Genomic DNA, 23,443 nt, shown 5'->3' with positions numbered 1-23,443 from the left:
GGTGTTCTGGGCATGCCCCACTGGCAGGAGACCCCGGGGACGACCCAGAACATGCTGGAGAGACTATGTCTCCCAGCTGGCATGGGAACGCCTCGGGATCCGCCAGGACGAGCTGGAAGAAGTGGCTGGGGAGAGGGAAGTCTGGGCTTCCCTACTGAAGCTGCTGCCCCCGCGACCCGACCCCGGATAAGTGGCAGAAGATGGATGGATGGATGGAATTTACGACCCGTTGATTCTTTTTAAACATTAATGTTGTGCATGCAAATACTTCATGTTTTCTTTTTGTACATCTGCCCTCCAATTTTGCAGCTGCAATGCTGCATATTGTGAATTTTCTTGATCTTATTTTTATTCATTACACAAATCTGGGCCTGTTTGAACAACAGGTTGCAATCACTGCAAAAAAAAAAATATTGAAGACTATTTGACACACCGTCGAAATTACTGGTGTCAAAGTCAAGGCCTGGGGGCCAAATCTGGTCCACCAAGTCATTTTATTCATCCCGCGAAAGCAAATCAGCCATGTCAAGTGCCATGATGCTTGCTAAAGTCTGAATCAAAATTTCAAAATTGTCCCATGTAAACCACAATAACAGTCATTATTCTTGACTTCAGATTTGAGAGCCAGTTATTCATACATTTGTTGTGCCTTTTGGATGCAATATGTGGAGGAGATGAAACAGTGTAATTTCCTCAAATGCATAATGGCCCTCGGGAGGAAACCGGAATCACAATGTGGCCCGCAGCAAAAAAATTAGTTTGATACCCCTGGTCCAAATCCAAGAGAAGAACACTTACTTGTGCTTTTAAGTGGAATACTGTTGCTTTTGAAGTTTTCGGGGCTCATCTCACACGTTCGAACAGGCTCAGCCACAGAGTGTGGACTTTTTCTCTCTTTTTCCTCTTGGCCTTTGGCTTTCCCCTTATCTTTCTTCTCCTTGTCTTTATGCTTCTTGGATTTCTTTTTGTTTTTTTTGCAACCGCTGACGGCTGGCGGACTCCGGTCACGCAGAAGCGGAGTTGGGGACGCGCTGGTGGGGCGCGCGGTTGTGCCAGAAGGAAGCGAAGGCGCTTGGGAAAGCCTCTCCGCTGTCGTTTCCTGGGTGTCACAGTCTCTGCCGTTGTGGCTTGAGTCATTGCTGACGTCTGATAGCGCTTCGAACGGTCGGGGGATATCTAACATGGTGAGGGGCTGGGAGCTGTCTGACAGGTGAGCGCCGAGTCCTGCTTGCGCTCCGCCTGCCTCCGCTTTGCCGTTGGATGAGCTGACTTTGACATTGTTAGAACTTGGTGCAGCTTTGCTGGCAATGTGCGATATCCTTGGCTTCTTGTTGGCCAAGGGGTCGATGAAGTCTCCGGCAGGACGTTTCTGTGAGAAAAAAAAACAAAACAAAAACACCATATTAACTCATTCATTGCCTACTCCAGTGCCAGGGTTTTTGTCATTGTCACTTGAATTGAAGGACCCAGAGATTATTGAGTTCTAGGACTGAATAAACATTCAATACAGCGTTAAAAACCTTAGACTGTCTTCTTTCATCAGAAAAAAACAGTTATTTCCTAAATGATATCGGCCTGGAGTTATATGAGCTTGAAATGAGGGTGGCTGTCCAAAATAGAATGCATTACATACATATTGATTTATGTAACGCTTTAATAACAGCTGAAGCGAGAACAAAGCGCTAACATGGAAAAAAGGGAAATGCTGCCCCTCGTGAAAGGGACAAAACATTGCCAGAGGCCATGGCCAGCGCTTTATCGGCACCCAACCAAGAAAAAACAAAACCCACTCCACAGAACAACTTCGTGAATGGCGCTCTACGTCATATTTTCAATTTCCGAATAAATTCGTGAATGGCAGTGAATGGGTTAACAACTGATTGACAAATAAGGATAGTTAGTCTACTACAAAAGTTTAACTTTATTGGGGGTTCATCAGAAGCACTTTAAATGGTGACAAGTGTATGCTGTGACTCCTGTTTAAAACAACATGAGTCTAAATGTGATTATCATACATCTCCAGTTGTAAGAGCTTGTGAAAGCATATTATCTCGGTTGTTAATTTTTACTGCCGTTCTGACTGGTGGTTCTTTGTTGCATCAGTTGCTCTGCAAAATTGCTATGCAGTTCATCCAAATTAACTCCTTCACTTCACAGTCCTCTCCTGTATGTTCTGGTGTGTCCCAAGGCTCTGTCCTGGGATCGGTCCTCTTTTTCACCTACCTTCTTCCCCTTGGCAATATTCTCAGCAAATTTGGTATTCAATTTCATTGCTTTGCGGATGACACCCAGCTCTATCTCTCGAGCAAACCCAACGCCTCTCTTCCACCTTCTTCCCTTTCACTCTGCCTCTCTGAAATTAAATCCCGGTTTACCCATAACTTCCTCAAACTTAACAGCGAAAAAACTGAAATTCTCCTCGTTTGTACCAAATCCACCTTGAGCAAATCTAACAGTTTCTCTCTCACGATTGACAATTCTACCGTTTCTCCCTCCCATCAGGTGAAAAGTCTAGGTGTCATTCTTGACAGCACACTATCTTTCCACTCCCATATAAATAACTTAACCCGGTCTGCGTACTTCCACCTATGCAATATTAATCGTCTTCGCCGGTCTGTCACTCCTCACACCACTGCTATGCTCGTTCATAGTCTTGTCATCTCCCGGATTGACTATTACAATTCACTTCTCTTTGGTGTCCCTCAGAAACTTCTGTACAAACTTCAACTCCCCCAACCTGCCCGTCTCAGCACAATGGGTGACCGAGCCTTCAGCTGCTCTGCCCCCAAACTTTGGAACTCACTTCCTCCCAACATTTGTAACATCGATTCCCTTCCCACCTTCAAGTCCCATCTCAAAACCCACCTATTTAAAATTGCATTTTCTGTGTAGCTCTCTCTCTTGTTTCTATTTATTATTGTATTTTATTTATTGCATTCTATGTGTGATTGTATTTTATTTATTATCGTAGCTATGCTTGTCTGTGACTGTAAAGTGTCCTTGAGAGCTTTGAAAGGCACTTAAAATGAAATGTATTATTATTATTATTAAATAATTATAACATACAATTACAATATGATCAAAGGAATGGTGATATAATCAAAATACTGCATTGGTCGAATTATTATTGTATTACAGTAAAGTCTCGTTATATCGATATTCAAGGGAGTCCGAAAAAATATCGATATAACCGGGACTATCGATATATCCGACCCTGTTTGCATGTAATTTTCTCCGTGCGTGCATAGAAATAGTATCAATATAACCGGGACTATCAATATATCCGATATCGATATAACGAGACTTTACTGTATTATTATGATTATTATATTTACATGAATTTAGCTTGAGTTAGCCATGCTCACAGTGATTACTTTTACATTTGTATCATGTTTACTTCTGGGTCCAAATTCTGCTTCTCTTCTCACAGGACAACGTCCAGTTTGAAGATTTCCTCTTTCCAGTCTGATCAGATGATAGATTGCATTTACTAGTAGAAAATAATTTGTAATAATTGATTTTAGTCTATTTTTTAATGGGAAAAACTAGCATTTAAGCAGGGGGTGTAGACTTTTTATATGCACAGTATATGTTGCCGCTCCACGACATGTCTGTCAGGCATCTTCAAAGGGTTAGCGGTTTTACTTTTACTTCATCATCAGGGTAAAACAATGCTGAAAGACACGTTAACGGCAATCTATCTCACATGTACAAGTAGTTGTTAATGCCGGACAATGCGTCTGTGTAAGCTCTCAGTCGTACAGGAGTGGTCCAACAGCTGGTAGTACTACCAGTACTACCAGTACTGGTAGTACTACCAGTGCTACCAGTAAGACTTTAGTTCGCTGAAGAAGCATCTTGGATAAGTAGCGAAATGTCCAACACCTTCAAAGAAGTACAGATGACGGCTGAAGAAACCTTTTCATCGATTAATGCCTGACAAGTAGTTTATACATCACAACATATACTGATGTCATCTAATTGTGCGTGTTTGTGTCTAAAAGCCAAAAGTGGTGCCGCCACAGCGCACTTTGCAACATTCCGTGTAAAATACACAACCCCTGATATTTAACTTGTGTAACTGCTATTTCGGTTCTCCTTCACTTGCAAAGGAGTTCTCCTCGTTCGCTAAGATGGAAAAAAGGGGAATGCTGCCCACTTTTGGAAGGGAAAAAAAGCCAGCACTTTATCGGCAACCAATGATGAAAAAAACAAAACCCGAACAAATTCGGGACTGGCGCGCTACATCGTCATATTTTCAATTCCTGAATAAATTTGTGAATGGCAGTGAATGAGTTAAATTCCACATTTATGGCTTTGATAATAATAATAATAATAATACATTTCATTTATAAGCGCCTTTCAAAACTCTCAAGGACACTTTATAGTCACAGGATTGTTTTTTTGTGCACACAAATACACAAATTGGGTGTGGTGTCAGTGTGAAAGAGGTAACTGCATGACAAATATACCATACGTACAGAAATACGCAATTTTCTGACAATAAACCCAAATTACATTTGATCACAGTAAATGGCCCGCAAAGTCTTGAATGTACTGTATTTCATGCAAAGGCAGCGGCATGCTCACCTGTGACGGTGAGCTGCTGGCTAACTCCTGAGGCGGGCTCTCTGGGGTGGTAGAAGAAGGAGGAGGAGGAGGAGGAGGAGGAGGAGCCACATTATTCTGAGATTGGCACTGCTTCCTGGAAGAACAAACACATTCATTCCCAATAAGTGACCTGCCATACTTCCCCCACATGCGACTGGTCGGAACTGGAACTGTGTTTGTGCGATCAAATGTTGCAAGTAGATAACTAAAGTCAGCTGCTATGGTATTCAGCTTTTGTATTTTTATTTATTTTTTTAATGTAACAAAGTCAATGAGCCACAGCTGATTGTCAGGAAGGAGACGGGAGGGGGGTGACGGGTGGTGCGGAGTACTTGGAGACACAAAATAACATGGTGACCCAACAGTTGTGGGTGTTTTCGTGTGTGTTCTGGGGGCCCAAACAGAAGCGGTCAATTGACATGTTTGAACCTTGGACTACTGCCACCTCACACACACACTACATACACACAACACACACACAAAACAGAAATCAGCATGTGCTGGTACTCGGTTCACGTGCCGTACAGTCATGTTGCTGTGTGCATCCGATGTGACTGATAGCTGCCGGAGCAGTGTGACAGTGTGTAATTGCGTGGGTGTGTTTGTGAGTGCATTTTGGGAGCAAACCACTAATGATGCACTCGAAGAAACAATACAAACCCCATAAGCATCCATAATATTGTAAATTAAAAGGCTCCAAATTTTGCTCAATCTATTTCAAAAAGAAACCTTATAGAGACACTAAAATGCTAATTTCTTCCTCATAAAATTTGAGTGCCTTTGCTTCTGCAAAGAGGTCTCCACTGCACTTTCTAAATGGTTAGGTGGAGCACTCAACATGATTACGATAGCATTTTGTCATCACAAACAAGCTTATCGCGATGAATTCAGTCATTAATTCTGAGCCTAATCTATATATAGGCAAGTGGTAGCAGGATCCTGAGGAACCAGAATTTTTTTTCAGTGGGAAGAAAGCCAACAACTCATGATGTCAATAAACTTAATAAATATAAATCGGAGGATCTACATACAAAGGGTGCTTTGGAAACAGTCATAAAAAAACAGTCAAACGTGACCGCATAATCCATATTTAGTTGCCTTTTGGTACGCGACAGCCTCGGTTTTTAACAGGATGGTAATGTGTTTGCTTTCAAGCTAATGTCTGCTTGGCATTTATTTTGGTAGTCTGATTTTTTTTCAGAGAAAAATATAAATAAATAAATAATAGTCATTCACTGCCAGACGATGTGGAAAAATGTGAACAATGTTGTCATTTTCACTCATATTACAGGACCCACAGAATTTTGCGTTTTAGGACAACATAAACATTCATTCAATGCAGCGTAAGAAACCTGAGACTCTCTTCTTTCATCAGAAAAATACAAAAGCAATACATACATATTGGTTTATATAGGGCTTTTACAACAGCTGAAGCTGCAACAAAGCACTAACATGGACAAAAGGCAAGTACCGCCTCCATGTGGAAGGGAAAAAACATTGCCAGAGGTCTGGCCAAGCGCTTTATCGGCACCCAAGCAAGAGCTACCTTGAAAAAAAAGATCAATCATGCAGCTGAATGTACCGTATTTTCCAGTGTATAAGGCGCACTGGAGTATAAGGCGCTCCCCCAATGAATGGTGTATTTTCAAACATTTTTCATACAGTATAAAAGGTGCACCGGACTATAAGGCGGTCGCCTTATAGTCCGGTGCAATGAAAAAAAAAAATCCAAATATAATATTATAAATATAAAATGTTTTCCAAATATAAGGCACACCACATTATAAACTACTACAGTAAAGGCTGGGGTGACGCACAACTTCTTCTACAGGGAGAAATGGAGTCAGTGGTTGCTGACAGTAGTTGTGAGACCTGTTGTGGCTCAATATTACTTCACATACACGGCGCGCCTGCGTATAAAGCGCAGGGTCATCTTTTGAACAAAAAGCAAGGCTTTTGGGTGCGCCTTATACATCGGAAAATGTTAACTTGGAAGAAAAATTATATTACACTAGGAGTATGATTTTTCTTTCAAATTACCATATTTTCCACACTATTAGGCCCACCACATTATAAATCGCCCCTTTCCAGATATAAGACAGTTTCTGACAATCCCTTTCACTCCCAAAACAATAAACAATTGTTTTATTATTTTCTCCGCGGTAAATCATTATTATTTTCGTGACACTCCTTATTTTTTAACTATAAGGTATAACATGTAGTGCAAGATTTATCTCACAGTGTAGGGCGACCTTTCCTCCATTTGGTGAACACATAAAAGCATTCTAATGCTGTTGCAGTAAACGTTACAGCAATCACAATATAGTAACACTCCGAATAACAATAAGTCAAATAATAACTCTAAAGCAATAACTCAATGTTGTTCACGCGTGAATGTCTATATTCACAATCTGACCAACCTTGTTCAACTGTAAACACACAAAAGAAACATGTAAAGCTCACTTTATCAGTTCATTCTATCTACCTAGAAGGCACAACTGATTAGATGCGCATGGTCACTAAAAAAACTAAAGCTTTTAGGTGCGTGGAAAATACGGTAATGAGAATCTTAGCATCAAATACAAAATTGATGGTGATGACTGCGTTGTACAGTAAAAGTAATCATACCTGAACAAGATTCTCTTGAGAAGCTGCTGGTCTCCTTCCGTGTATCCGGGCCAGTCTTTATGAACTTCCTTATATAAGCAGTCTTTTAATGTGAGGGTATTATCTTTCCCATTCAAGTTTGCCACCTATGAAACGAAAAAAGGTCACCGGTAAGGATTTGTCTACGAAACTGAAGTTAGAACAGAGGGCGCATGTGACCTGTTGCAGGTGGCTGTCCAGGGAGTCTTTGTCAGACTGCAATAGGCCGTCTTTCTGTAACCTTAGGAGCAACTCGGGCTTCTTGTAAGGCTTGAGTGCCAGCAGGTGCACCAGGCGCTCTCGGAGCGACTTGTGCTGAGCGCTTACTTTCTTTACCGCGCTGCTGGAGATGATGACAGGCCGAGAGGTCCTGCGCGAGGGGGCCACGTCGGACAGGGTCGATGCCGGTTTCCGGATCTGAACCCTTTTGCCTAAAATCACATAAATGATATTCCCTAATTGCTATATTGTTCGTATTTGTTCTTTGCTCGCACTGGTACACTTCTGTGTACAGTCAAACCTCAGTTTTCAACCATAATCCAATCCAGAAACTCATTCGAAAACCGATTTGCTAAAAAAACAAAAAAAAAAAAAAAAAAAAAAACATTTCCCATTATGCTGCTCAACAAAAAAGTTCCTGTCCCGTGACTGTAAATTGTCCTTGAGAGTTTTGAAAGGCACTTAGACATAAAATGTATTGTTATTATTATCAATGTTTTTTTAATCATGCTTGAACAATACAAATGTGCCTGCTCACAATGGAACGCAATACGAGGATAATGCGTCGGTCACAAAGAGACACGACACAAGCAAGTGACATATAAGGAAGTGGAGGGGAGTCGAGAGGTACATTAAGATGCACTCAGTTGGATCGAGAACCAATTTTCGGTTGTTAACCGAGGCATAAAAAAAACCGACATTTTTGGTCGGAAACCAAATTGGTCGAGAACCAGGACGTTCGAAAACTGAGGTTTGACTGTATCTTTAAAATATAATTTAAAAAAAGTGCTATAATTAGCAAATGACATTCGTGCTATGCTTGTAGAACTTGCCCGTTTTCCAAACAGAACTGGGAGCAATAATTCTTAAGACATTCCACATCATACGATCATCATTGAGAATAACTGCTATGTGTTTACCAGGCTTAAAATGGCCACTGACTGAACTCTCATGAGATGTGAACTTGATGACTTCAGAGCACTGGTGTCCAAGTCAAGGCCCGGGGGCCAAATCTGGGCCACCACATCATTTTATTCGGCCCGTGAAAGCAAATCAAGAATGTCAAATTGTCGTATGCAAACCACAATAACAGCCATTATTCTTGACTTTGGATTTGAAAACTAGTGATTCATTAATTTGTTGTGCGCTCTAAATATGTGGAGGGGATGAAACATTACAATGGTTTCCCCAAATTCATAACGGTCATCGAGAGGAAACTGTAACTACAATGTGGCCCATGGCAAAAAATGAGTTAGACAACCCTGCTTTAGAGGCATTTTTTTGTGCGTGTTCAACATTGAAGTTTATGGCTTTGGAGGGGTACACCGTTTGCCTCACATATTGAAATGTCAACTAATATAATGTGCATCAAACGTGTAAATATTCTTTAAACTGTGGTTTGAATTTTGTACATGGTAGTGGTGGTCCGATAAAAAAAAATAAAATCTCCAACTTCAGTGTAGGTGGTACCCGGCAAGACAGCTTGGGAGGTTGCAGTATGCACGATTTCCTCTTAAATTGCTACGCGAACTGAGATATTTTCATTTTTTTAATGATGCGTTTTGTTTTTTCTGCTATCTTTCTTGAGGAATGCAGCTCACCGACAAATCTGCCGCTGGGCTTGATGACAATGGCGCCCCTACTACGCGTCTCTTCCTCGACCTGGGTCATGCTTTCTCGAGCCTTTTGGTACGAGTCGTCTGTGGCACATACAGTAATCTTGTCTTGGATGGCACCCAAGCAGTCCAGTTGAATGCTACCCTCGCTGCCAAAACAAAGAAGTAAGACCGTGAGAGAGGAAGAACAGGGCGGTGTGACTCAAAGATTCAATGGGGATAGGATGGAAGGGAGAGGGGGGGGGGGGCGTGTTATTCCAGACAAAACATTTAAATAAACAGCAAGTTTTATACTGTAACCAAAGACAGTTTGACTCCGGACATGTTTTGGGTGCAACCATTACTTTCCCAATTACCATATGTCTGGATTTCTTCACATGAACACACCAAATGCCTCGCTGTCTGACCGCCATTGTGCATCCATTTTAATAGTTTGGCAGCAAATGAGATGCCGCGGCAGGAAAAGGCACAGCGCTGTCATTTTATGGTTTTGCCTTGACGCCCGGCACACCGATAAGGATCCAGTTGGAGATGTTGTGCAACTCAACGTGACCCACTTGCTCAGGAAAGAGAGTTTTGACACTCGGTAGAGTGCATCTCCTTTCTGGTTTTGATTTACATTTCATCTGATTCCCATTTGAGTGATTTTATTTTATTTTTGCACAATGGGATAGCAATGAAAGCATGTCAATGTACTTTGTTGTGGACAAGGTCAACGATACTTGACAATATAGAACCGGGGGACAATTTGTGCGGCTCAAGGATGAGTCATCCTGCTGACTTTTGGTTTCAACGGCCAGCATCTTGGTATCTTGCCACTTTTCTGCCCATGGTGTGGATGTACAGTGAATATAGTAAGTGAACCCCCTTTTCAAAAATGAGACTAAGAGTACATTTAAAAATATCTTCAAAATTATTTTTGTGACAGCTTAAATTGGGGAAAAAAATGTTTTCAAGAAAAGAAGCAAAAAATAAACATCGGCAACAATCTGATTACATAACCATGCACACTCTCTAATTACCGGCTTTGTGGCTGTGTTAGAAATGAACCAAAGCACACCATCATACAAAGTCCCCCTGGATTAACCACAAAAAAGTTTAACAATTCTAGTAGGCTTTTCCTGGACTTTTTTTTATAAAAAAAACTTTATAGCTGAAGCCTGAAGGTCCTACCCCGTTCCATGACAGTAGGTAAAACTGATGAAACTGATGAAACCTGGGTTGATATCCCAAAAGTGTCATGGACTAGGGACGTATTTTATGACGATGCCGAACGGCTAAGAAAAGCAACAAGAGTGTGGGCCTCACCTGGTGATGTACTGTTGGATGCAGTCAAAGCTGCCCTGTGGGCTGTCTCTGCCCACGTTGGACAGATAGAAAGTAAACGTGTGCAGTTCATTGGAATTTTCCGACCGTGGTATTGAAATTTTCTGCAAGAGACAAAGAAGACGAACCACGTCAACATGTGACTGAACAAAACAAGTTCAGTGACTATCTGGAAGAAATATGCTATTGTGATACAATAATTCTATAAATGATAATTACTTTTTGAATGTCTACAATCTTATTCTCTCACAGAAACACTCTGGCACATTGTACTCCTCTTCCTGTGTAACTGCACGGTTGTATTTTGTTTCTTTTGTGCCTAACACGGAATAGACAGAAGATTATTTGAGGGGAAATTGCAAAACCACAGCTGTGCTAAAGTCAGGTCATGGTATCACCATACTTTGGCTTTATTTTACTTGAACTAACCAATCCTTTCACTCTAAAACTAGAGTTGACATCACATTGCCTAACTCCTCAATATGATTTTCATAATTAGGATCATTTGAAGTCTTTTCTAAACAACTTGGCCTAAGCATGAAAGATCCGCCAGGCTAAAGTGACAAAGGAAGAATAACAATATTTATAGTATTCAAGGATATATGGCAGGGTCATTTCCTCCACCCCTGACGCAAAATAATTGAAAACTGCTGCTATCCGCACAGCGTGAGAGTGAATGTAACATTGGTTCTTTTCCATCTCATTACAATTAAAAGACGTCACTGTTTGAATTTGAAAAAAGTCCACCCAGGGCCTCACAAATGTGGTCGTGTTCTCTTTTTACTTGAAAAATAGAAAACCTCTGAGCCACACAAGGGCTTCCTATTCTTCCAGTTTTCTGGTTAGAAGCTATGAGCTATGTCAGGTATTTTTTTCTCTCTGCTCTATTCTTATCTGTGATGATCCAAGCAAAGTGTCTTTACAACAAGAGAACAGACATATTGGATATCAAAAATACATGAATAAAGAAATCCAGTGTGGAATTTGTTTTTCATCTTAGGCAGCGGTAGAAAATAAAACCTCTCCTTTCTCATAAGCACCCTGAAGCAGTAATTCATGCCTTTGTCACATCTTTGCTCGATTACTGTAATGCGCTTTACTTTGAAGTCAGCCAATCCTCAATGAAACCTCTCCAGCTGGTCCAGAATGCTGCTGCTCGCCTCTTAACTGATACTCGTAAGAGGGAGCACATAACTCCTACTCTGGCATCCCTTCACTGGCTCCATATACATTTTAGAGTTATTTTCAAGATCTTATTACAGTGATACCTCAGCTCACGAACTTAATTGGTTCCCAGAAAGTAGGCGTGGAAAACTAGTCCGACAGCCACCGTGGCTGTCGGACTAGATGGGCGCTGTGTGGTTTGGTTTGTCCGCCGAAAAGTAGTTTGTCAGCCAAGACTATATGCTCGCAAATTTAATGTTCGTAAGGCGAAAAGTTTGTGAGCTAAAGCATTCGTAAGCCGAGGTATCACTGTATTTGTCTTCAAATGGCATCACTCCTCCTTACCTCTCAGAGCTCATCCACCCCTATACACCTTCCCGGCGCCTCAGGTCTGCTGACCAGATATAATTAGATTAGCTAAGAACTAAACGGAAGCTCAGAAGGGATCGAGCCTTTTTCTTTTGCTAGTTCCCCTCTGGAATGACCTGCCAATGAACATTCGGCAATCCCTCTCGTTGCCCATCTTTAAAATCAAACTTAAAACTCATTTGTATTCTTTGGCATTTGACGCAGCATGATTTAGACTTGATCTTAGTTTTATTCCCTGGTGCTTTATACTATCTTTGTGACTGCTTTATCTCCTGTAGATGATAGTTAACCATGTTAAGCGCTTTGTTTCAGCTTCAGCTGTTGTTAAAGCGCTATATAAATCAATATGAATTGTATTATATTGTATTAATGTCCTAAAAGACACAATACACACACACAAAAATATAATAAAAATAGGTTGTACTCATAACAGCACATCTCCAATTGCCATAATGTAAAACACATTTTGACAATTGAATAACAACATAGCTTCGCTAGTTATAACACAATGTAATGCCGTCCAAGGAGCATAGTCCAGGACTGACACTGTTGGATTTTCAGTCACTTTATTAAAGTGGGGAGGGAACAACAAGCACATTCATAGACTCTTAGACCCACTCACTCAACTCAAACTTGCTAACGGTTCGCCATCTAACACCAAGCCGCTAGCCAAGCTGTTGCCCAAAAAAACAAAGCAACAAGTCTTATTTTCTGACGCACACGTCACTCAACAGAACTCACCTTTTAATGTCACACACACTCAAAGGCAAAGAGATCGCAATTTACAACGTGGCACATGTTTAACATTGCAAAATCTAAAGATTTTTGTTCAATTACTCAATAAATTAATGGGATAGTTGGTCAAACTTTGTGTGGTGAAAATATTCCACAGCTCCAGCTCTGAAATAAATACTTTTTTTGTCACTGCAAAAAATGAATTCTCAAGTCAAATCCTGACGGACGCAACTTTAACTAAGTTCATTATGCGGCTTATGTTCCTCATGCCTCGCAGTGCCGACATGCGGTCAGAAGGAAGGCGGCTCAGCTCTGTTTGCCGAAGGGCTTGACACGTGTGAAGGCTGCAGGTGGCCCACTACGAATAAACATGCCCTTTATTTCCTGTCCATTTTGCTACACTCTCACATGTAGTGGCACCAACTTACTGTATGGAGGAGCCAAGAGTTGCTTTTCAAACATCTTTGTTGTAATTAAGTGTTTTTGGCATAGAATGTTGGTTGGCAACTCTGCATCTATACGTTACGTGGAATATAAAATGTCATGTTGCAATTTGAGTCGCAGAACTCCGAAGCCAGATGAGATGAACGTGAGAACGATTGTGATGCGGGGAAGCAAAGCCGCAGAGGACTGACGCAGTTGACTCAGTGACTCACTGTAAAGAATGAGTCGAGAGCCAGGCTCCCCCACACCAAATGTCTCCCAAGCCCAAACTCATCACATGCGTACAATTTGTAAGTGTGAATAGGCAGAATATGGCCAGGGCGTTAAGAGAGAAGTCGGAATTGCATTGTCGTCCGAAAAGTTGTGGCTGAAGCAAAAAAATAAATACATTATTGAGAACTGTGAACACCGGTTAACTCATTGTAGCAACATTAACACTGGGTATGTTTTACGTTTTTATGAACAGTACAAAGATGATTGGACAACGACAAAGTGTTCAATGTTTGAATATGAGAGGCACCAACACGCAGTAGTCCCGATATTGTACGTCCATACTCATATTTTGACTCAATGGAAGACAACGACGCTCTACTATTTACTTTGGGACCAAAGGTAAAGCGCGGAGGCAATCAGAATCAGAAAACCTTTATTCGTCCCACACTGGGGACATTTGCAGTCCACAGCAGCAGTTTGAAAGGGTGTGGGGTGGGATGGGTGAAAGGATGGAAAACACGATATTCTAAGCATAGCAAAATAAAAAGGTCAAATTGGTGGGACGAGATTAGTGCAGCAAAATGGAGACTGAAGAATAATACAATCTTGTAGTATCCAAAGCTGACAATTTAAGCTAACACTTTAAGCTAACACTTTAAGCGAACAATGTAAGCTAACAATTTAAGCGAGCAATTTTTATTTAGTACTTCACTAGAAGCAAACAGCCTTTCAAGTGATTTGCGTCACTAAAACCACAAAACAGATGAGGTGAGTGTTAAGACATTAAGTAAAACGCCAAACGAGGCAGCACTTCCTGTCTACAAACAATGACCCGTTTATAGCTTTGGCGACTGGTACAACTGGAATTAAACAGGCTGCCCAAACACTCGCCTCCTGCTTTGTCGTGCCTGAAAGTCTGCTTATCTTTACATTCTGCTTGGCATCAAGAAAACAATACAGTACTTCTTTTCAGGATAGACTCATTAGAAAAAGGACAAATTCAAAACCATGGAGATGACCCAAAAGACTCAGAAGAAGAGAAACAATGGACGACTGGGCTACATTCTGAACAATAGGCGACGATCGTGATCGGATGACATGTTCCTGTCAAATTTACCAAAACGCGCGACCAACCAATCATGCAACCAATGGTATTTATTTATTAATTTTTATTTACTTATTCATCTATTTTTTATTTGTCTGTCTGTCTATCTTTATTATTTACTTACTTATCATTTTTTTAAATTTGTGTATCTGTTTATCCATCCATCCATCTTCCGCCGCTTATCCGGGGTCAGGTCGCGGGGGGGGGCAGCACCTTCAGTAGGGAAGCCCAGACTTCCCTCTCCCCAGCCACTTCTTCTAGCTCGTTCTGGCGGATCCCGAGGCGTTCCCATGCCAGTTGTATCTGTTTATTTATTTGTTTATTTATTCATTAACTATTATGACTCTAATATCAATTGTGCTTTATTGGGGATTTTTTTGGCCAAGCATCCACGATGATTAGTATTTAATTTAGGCTCCTCCCATTTTTCATGATAGTGTGACATCATAGCATAGTCGCAAGACAGTGTCTCATAAAATAAACTCCACATGGGTCTTCTTCTTCTTTTCCTTTCGGCTTTTCCCGTCAAGGGGTCGCCACAGCGAATCAGTAACCTCCATCTTCAGAGGTATGATCCGCATGTTTGTTTTGGCCAAGCTTTTACGTCGGATGCCCTTCCTGACACAACCCTCTGTATTTATCCAGGCTTGGGACCGGCACAAGAAGACTTATGTCCCTTTGTGGCTACAGAACAAGCAACTCGCTCAGTAAAAGGGTCCCAAACACAAAATGGTCAGCAGCACAGCAACAATCAAAAAAGCAAACGTATACTCACCTTTATTGATTTCAAATTCACCCTGACAATGCATGCCGCCAAGTAAAACAGATTAAAGGCATGTATTGTATGTACCATTTCATGTATACGTCTGTGTAAGCTCTCAGTCGTACAGGAGTGGTCCGCATGGGTACAGTGGGGAAATTCTCTGTCGATGACAACCGGTCTAGCCCCACCTTACAGAGCACGACCATGAGCCAAAAATTGGAATGGGTTTGTGACAAGTAGCTCGACACAAATGTTTCTAAGAGTCTCTTCATATTTTGGATTCATCTCTGTCATGGGTATTTTAACCTGAGGTCTAACCCATAAGGAATGAGTATGTAAACGATAAAGGTGAAATTATTAACACAATATGAAGGAAAATTGACATGGGAGTTTTAAAAGGGTGTCAACGCCATGAAGCAGTGACATTTTTATAGACATGACATCAGCGTCAATGTTTACACAAATCGAGTGCCCCTTCAAGGTTCCTCTCATACACCCAACTCAGACATCTGTGATTACGCACGTTCACCCCCCCCCCCTCCCCCCATTTTAATATCTTGCTTCGGGCATGTGAGAAACATGCTGCTGTGTGTGCGCTAGCTCCAACCAAGAGCTGAGAGTAAACGTGGAAACCGTGTCATGGAAGCATCTGCTGTGTCATTTTGCCACTTTCGCACTTGCGCCGAACATTCTGACCTCAGCTGCAACACGTTTTCCGAAAGGAGTGAATCTGCTGCATCACTTCAGAAGAGCATCGGATGCATACAGAAACTAAAACATCCAATCGCGTGCAAGTGGCAAAGCATCTCATTCGGGCAGATGACAAATATGACCCATGAGAGGATCGCACAGACAAAAGCCCAAATGAGGCTAACGCGGTTGCTTAACTCTTCATTATTTATGCATGAACAAGGGCATTGATGGTAACAAGGGTTTTATTTTTCGTGATGGAAGGGATTTATTTTTTTGAAGGAGGCACACTTCTTTCCCACTTTGCTTTATGCTGGATACATTCAATACATGTGTGAATCATCAGAATATTGCTTGATGTAGTTAACTCATTCACTGCCAGACGATGTGCAAAAATGTCTCCACTCCAGTGCCAGGGTTTTTCACTCACATTCAAGGACCCACAGAATCTTGAGTTTTAGGACAACATAAACATTCAATGCAGCGTAAGAAACCTTAGACTCTTTTCTTTCATCAGAGAAAGGGTTAATTCCTAAGTTACATGGGTTTGGAGGTATCTGAGCTACAAATGGGGGCGGCTGAACAAAAGTCAAATGCTGCCCCCTCATTGCCAACGGTCAGACCAGTGACTTATCAGCACCCGCACGCAAGAAAAACCAAAACCCGAACAATGGCGCTCAACGTCATGGTTTTCAATTCCAGAATAAATTCGGGAATGGCAGTGAATGAGTTAATATCCAAGCAGTTGGATACAGATATGTTCCTTGCATCACTCTTTGGTTTGTTTGGCCTAATCTGGACTCTACTTGGGGCTATTTAATGACAGCCCACATAACAAAAATGGCAACGTGTCATTGTGACTTGGCCGGTACTGTTCAGGCATATAGCACTGGTGTCAGCGTCAAGGCCCCGCGGGCCAAATCTGGACAGCCAGATCATTTTATGTGGCCCGCAAAAAAATCAAGCATGTCAAATTCCACGATGCTTGCTAAAGTCTGAATTAAAATTTCAAATTGTCACATCTAATAGCATAATAACAATGTTTGAAGCACCCATTATTCTTGACTTCTGATTTTAAACAACATCAATTCGTTGTTCGCTGCACGTGTAATATCTGGAGGTGGTCATAACGCCCTTCCGAGGGGAAACCGCAACGACAATGTAGCCCGTGATAAAAATGAGTTTGACACCTCTAAGCTCCAGTGATGATGTCGAGAAACGATTCATTGATCGTAAAGAATGCTGTCGATTGCGGAATGAATGTGGTTTCTGGCAGCAGACACGTTGTTGAATTTGAGTGGCAAAGTTTGATTTTGAACTTCTTCATGACGTAGAATGTTAGAATTGGTAAAATGTCCCCATATTTGACATTTGAATGCCCAACAGCATGCATCTATGGATATGACAATAAACTGTTTTTAAATTTGATGATAAAGCATGTAGGGGAATGTGCAAAATAGAGTAGTTTGGACACATGTAATACTAGATCATGTGAATATGTTCAAAGAAAAAATAAATAAATAAAACATTCTTTTATCAACTTGAGCTAAAATTGTCATAACGTGCAAACAGATCAACACACGTGAGAGTTAATGACTTACCCCTTGGGTTCCATTAAACGTGATCAATGGTTGTGATGACAGGACCTTGAATGAAAACAGGTGGGGGAGAAAAAAAAAGGAAACATGTCACCACTGTCAATCAATTCATACAATTATTGCAACACGTGTTTAAGAATAAAACATTTCATGAAGGTTTATCAGACAATTCATTGTTTTTAACTCAAAAATGTACATGTGCCCTCAATAGGTGCTGCTGTGTCGGTTAGCAATAGAATTCAAAAGCAAGCAGCAGTCAATACTTTTCCACTCGGATGTAAATAACATCTTTTTACCGAGATCAAGTGTCTCAATAGCGTGGCGATCATAAGCCAGCAAGTCTGCTGCCATTGGGTCATCCAGACGCGTAGCTGATGATTGGAGTTCTTCAACATACAGTAAAGTCTCGTTATATCAATATCGGATATATCGATAGTCCCGGTTATATCGATACTATTTCTATGCACGCACGGAGAAAATTACATGCAAACAGGGTCGGATATATCGATAGTCCCGGTTATATCGATATTTTTTCGGACTCCCTTGAATATCGATATAACGAGACTTTACTGTATTTGAAGATGACAGCTCGTTTCATAGGTGGCAAACTTGAATGGGAAAGACAATGCCCTCACATTAAAAGACTGCTTATAAGCCAGCAAGTCTGCTATCATTGGGTCATCCAGACGTGTGGCTGATGATTGGAGTTCTTCAACATATTTGAAGATCGCAGCTAACGATAAACCATAAAATAGGAGGAGGAACAGATTTGATGTTGGACAATGCAATTAACATGCTGTATAAAATGCTAACAAAAAATAAATCACATGCTCCCTGAAGAAAGTTTAGTGCTTATTGCTAAAAAAAATAAAAACATATGCTCCCTGAAGAAAGTTTAGAGCTTCTCTGTCTCTCCCTGTCTCTCTCTCCCTGCCTCTCTATTTTATATACCTATAATGTTACCCCTTTGCCATGGCTTAATGACTATGAAAGATCAGGTTCTTAAAACAACTTTCCTTGCAGCTGACAACTCATATTCCAGAGGTTGAGGACACACACACGCACACACGCACGTACCACAAAGAGGAAGTCAAAGAGGGTGTTCACACGACGTTGCTTCGAAATCAATTTGAAGTTCACGCGAGGTCAAGTCAATCACGCTTTGTACTCTGACGTACGAACGCCTTCTGTCAGGCGTATGATTCATATGATTTTATCTTGAATCAGCTCTTGCTGGAATGTAGAGTTGACCAACCCGTGTCACAAGTGGAAGACAACATAGGCATGACTTGAAATGGCAGTCACAAGTTGTTGCCACATTTGATTTGACCCATCAGAGGGCACGACAGGGAGTCACTGGCATGATTTGTTTAGCGCGGTTTTTATGTTGCATGGCCGGCAGTCGTAGGTAAATGTGGCTAGATGGATTCCCGGCTTGAGGGGCTCGCAATGAGACGAAAAGAGCGTTAGCGGAGAGGGCCGATTCGTATGTGGAACGGTCGCGGCTTGGAATTGAAGCGGATTTATGTGGGACAGGAGATGTGAGACAATCTCTTTTTGTCATGGGATGCGACAGCTTCGTGTTTGCTTTCAACATTTAGCTTGTAGCAGACATGCACATTTCACCATGATGTCCATGAGCCACTGGTGAAAGGGAGGCTTTCATCCTCTTCTCTTTTATCAAGAACTGCTTCATACAACTAAGAGGGTGCAGGAAGTGCACCGTACAGAAGTTGATACACATTCCCAGCAGACAAATGAGCCTGCATGTTTTGGGTATTCTAGATGCTATAAAACGTTTTTCTGGTGTCAGTTAGGAAACACAAAAATGGTGTTGGTTGTCCTTTAACTTCCAGAGCTTTGGACGGTATGGAGAGCAAGAACCTATAAAAATATTTCATGGGGTCATCCTCTTTGGTCAAACCGAACCAGTTTTAGCAGTCCACCCCCTCCCCGCCACCCTTTCCCCTCTCTCTGCTCCGCAAACATAGTGCTACCATCAGCCCGTTCGTTTGAATAGGCTGCTGACACGCCACTATTCTGTGGGACCTGATCCCAGAATGTTCCACAGAGCTAACCTTGGGGATCGAGCACAGGTCTGGATTGTGGGATCGATGACAAGGCCGCAGATGCCACCGCGCACTGCCAACTCGAAGCACAGTTCAGAGCACAACCGTTCGGGGCGGCATCGGGGTGTTTGGGATTTCCGTGATGCCCGAGAAAGAGCTGTTATATTTCACGCACCAGATATTCACGTTTTTTGCCGTGTTATGTTGACAGAGCAATGTCCGACGAGTATTTTATATATGACAACAGACGCTGACATCATCACGTTTGAAATGAGCCAAATAAAGGGATGTCATGCCAGATTTTCTGCTATGGCTACAATATGGCCTAATAATAAACTGTGTCTGTGTGTTTCCCCCCCCATTCCCCAAATCAACATAACTGATTTTACATTGTCTGCCTATTTCATTACAGAGTTGGTTTAAGCAGTGCACAAGAGTGGCGACACACTTGGAAATCGCAAATTAAAAACAGATTAAAAAAATGTTCCAGCATATAAAATCTAAATTGTCCAATGGAAATATGACACGATGCTATACATTTGAAAAAGTCACTTTAAAATGACACCCTGGATAAAATTCCAACAGCATCGCACCGAAAAGGGGTCATCCTGGGAAACAACATAATCTGTTTTAATAACCTTAAAATGTGAGGAAATGCCTCAGCAAAAGAGCCTCATGTGGTGACTGAGCCCACAGCCCAAAGGCGATGAAGTTTCACCAGTAGTGGCCTTGTCACTGCTTGAAGAAAAATGCCTTTGAAGTGCTTCCTGCTTTCGTCGTGACTCAAATCGAATTAGTTTTATTCATTTCACATTTTATCGTCATCGTTAAGAGGACAAAAGGGAATCGTGTGGTTAATGAAAGCTTGGGGGGAGGGGCGAAACTATCCGTCGAGTCCTTGTTACCCTCTGGCCACTCAACAAAGAACACATGCCGAAACGAGATTTTTTTGTTGTCTTCACATGGAATGAGTACCGTATTTTCCGGTGTATAGGGCGCACCAGAGGATAAGGCGCACCCCCAATGAATGGTGTATTTTCAGACTTTTTCCATATATAAAGCACTTCGGACTAGAAAGCACACCTTCAATAAATGAAAAAAGTTTTCTAAATATACTGTATAAATATATAAAATATTTCAAAATACAGGATGACCCATTAATATGCGAACCCACGAAAATTTCAATTGTGGCTTTGATTATTTTAAATTTATTTCAAATTACAACCACACACTATTCAGTTTATGGAAGACCATTCACCAGAATTTCACCTACTTCTGTCGATTTGGAGTCAATTTATGGCTTTCCCAAGTTGTGTTCCGAATGTCCACCATTTCGTTGCAAGCAAACCTGTACTCGTCTGACAAAGTTGTCAATCACTTTTACACACTCCTCTTTCGGGAGGGTGACCCAAAAACATGCGTCCTGAGTCCCTCACTGCAGCAATGTTTTTTTCCCGAAAGAGGATCTTTTTGGGTCACCCTGTATAAGGCTTACCACATTATAAAGCGCTACAGTAGAGGCTAAGGTTACGCACTATTTCTTCTATGGGGGGAAATATGAAGGCTGACAAGAGTTGCAAGACCTGCTGTGGCTCAATATGACTTCATATAGAAGGCGCAAGGTCATCTTTTGAAGAAAATCAAGACTTTTGGGTGTGCCTTATACACCAGAAAATACAGTACATTTAGACCCATTTGATACCCTGCCACATTTTATTTTCTTACCTGGATAGTTGAAAAAAAGAACTTGCCAATTTGATCTGAATGTAAACTGTCATGGAACCTCTGACAGAAAATTCAATTCTGACAATCAATGTCTTTGAAATTGCTTATTTTCACACCATACAAAGCGAACAGAGCTGAGAAGTCAACGTTTATCATACCATCCACAGTCACAGTTTTATGCAATAAAATGATGTTGGAATTTGATTTATTTGTTGTTTGTTTCTGTGTGATGATGAGCACGATGGCCATTGTTCTGGATGCTTGTAAATTTTAAGACATGAAACCCTGACTGGGGATGGGGAAGCGGTGCGACACCCTTGATCCATTGAAAATTTTCCGGCTATGCTTTTGCACTTTTAACCAAGGCGAAAAAAATAACACCAAGTGTTTATGCTCAGACCGTTTCGGAACGAATAACTGAGCTGATACAGATGTTAAAGATAGAAAAACACCGCATCATGGAATCACTAAATTGCCATTCGCAAAGAGAAAGTAAAAGACACACTTGTGATAATCTTGCAAAGTCTCTTTTGGCCAAAGTCCATCCATCTATCTATTGGGCCTCTGCTAATCAAGAACAAGAAATCTTTAAAGACGGACCTGGCTATTGATTGCTTCATTACTACTTCCCGAGTGAGTGACAGAACATCATTAAAGTGACAAGGGCTTTGAGAGGTAAACAAAACCTGTGCGTGCATCAACTCACCCTTGGGGGGGCATGGGACACATAAGGCAACGGGTGATGTACGTGCCACCACTTCCCATGTTGCCGGTCAGGGAGTGCATCTGGCGCGTACGCCGTGACATCCGGGGTGACGTGATCGTTGGCCAGAAGGTTGCCACACAAGACTGAGGACTACTGTGACATTTTGAGTCATATTTGGCCCGAGCAGGTCAGGTCATCCCCCCCCCCCTCTCTCGCCGTGTCCCATGATCAGCTGAAACTGGAGAGTCAGCATTCCTTAAATAACCACCGCAGTGGCACATGCTAACCCGATTCAAGCTACGAACCCCCGAACTCGAACCACCAAGCTCATCTCTGTTGCTTCCCTCGTCATTCTGACAGTCTGTAACGTGACAAGAACCAGATACCCGGTCATGAAAACAAAACCGAAAGCGCGTCCGGTGACAAGTAAGAAAGGTAAATAGATAGCTTTTATGAAACTCAGTGTGTAAGATTGTCGATTATGCATATCGTGAGAGCGGACGCCAATCGTGATTGGAGCCCGATGCCCCCGCATAACTGACTGGATTTCTTCATTTCAGACGTAACCATTCAAAATGAAAAAATCAAGCAACAAAATGACAGCCCCACAACCTCCCAAAAAATAACCTTCTTTATAATTTATAATCATTGAAAGGAGCAAGAAGAATGACAGTCAGATTTTCCGCTAAGGCCCAATAATGCAAATCTGAATTGGTGTCAAATGGAAGGGTCCACTGTAAAATTCTACGGCTGCTTCACATTCAATTACAAGTTATTTGAAATTATTTTTAAATGTTTTTTTTCCGTAGTTGATTAACTCATTCGGTGCAATTTACAAATTTGTTCAAGTTTTGGTTTTTCTTGCCGGGAGTGCGGATAAAGCGCTGGTCAGACCTTAGGCAATGTTTTTCCCTTCAACAAGGGAGCATCATTTGCCTTTTATCCATATTAGCGCTTTGTTACAGCTTCAGCTGTTGTTAAAGCACGATATAAATCAATATGCATGTATTGTATTGTATTTTATACAGCCGCCCCATTTCAAGCTCATATAACTCCAGACCCTTAAAATTTAGGAATTAACTATTTTTTTTCTGAATTGAATGTTTATGTAGTCCTAAAATTCAATATTCTGTGCGTCCTGCAATCTGTGTGAAAAGGAGAAAAAAAACCCTGGCACTGGAGTAGACACATTTTTGCACAAATTGTCTGGCAGTGAATGAGTTAAGCTATTTTTTCCTCAAAAACTGGATTCTTACTCCGTTACTGGTCAGAATATAGTCAAAAATGTTGATCAAAGTAAAAAGGAAAACAAAGTAAAAATAGATACTGTATTTGCAAATGTCAATTTAACAAAAGATTGCGTGAAGGATTCTTAGAAATCTTAGTATTTGGGAACTGGGAGGCTAGAAATGTAGAATTTTGACAATTTCAAGTTGAACAATGT

The 23,443-nt window shown here is 41.4% G+C and overlaps 1 protein-coding gene across 1 annotated transcript in view; it reads right to left on the bottom strand.

Annotated features, from left to right (window-relative positions):
- The window catches only part of ell (elongation factor for RNA polymerase II), a 41,008-nt gene that overhangs the window by 11,581 nt on the left and 5,984 nt on the right, over positions 1 to 23,443 (bottom strand). Inside the window, exons 2-8 of the mRNA XM_089000760.1 lie at positions 17,503 to 17,547; positions 10,401 to 10,522; positions 9,078 to 9,241; positions 7,438 to 7,688; positions 7,240 to 7,364; positions 4,591 to 4,705; positions 799 to 1,369 (exon numbers count right to left, since the gene is read on the bottom strand). Of these exons, the coding sequence (XP_088856886.1) occupies positions 799 to 1,369; positions 4,591 to 4,705; positions 7,240 to 7,364; positions 7,438 to 7,688; positions 9,078 to 9,241; positions 10,401 to 10,522; positions 17,503 to 17,547 (1,393 nt within the window). The remainder of the gene's footprint in view (positions 1 to 798; positions 1,370 to 4,590; positions 4,706 to 7,239; positions 7,365 to 7,437; positions 7,689 to 9,077; positions 9,242 to 10,400; positions 10,523 to 17,502; positions 17,548 to 23,443) is intronic.

The sequence above is a fragment of the Hippocampus bargibanti genome, linkage group LG07 (genome assembly GCF_051943395.1).
Source record: "Hippocampus bargibanti isolate YZ-2025 linkage group LG07, ASM5194339v1, whole genome shotgun sequence".
Lineage (NCBI taxonomy): Eukaryota > Metazoa > Chordata > Actinopteri > Syngnathiformes > Syngnathidae > Hippocampus > Hippocampus bargibanti.
This window is presented reverse-complemented; position numbering and strand designations above follow the sequence as displayed.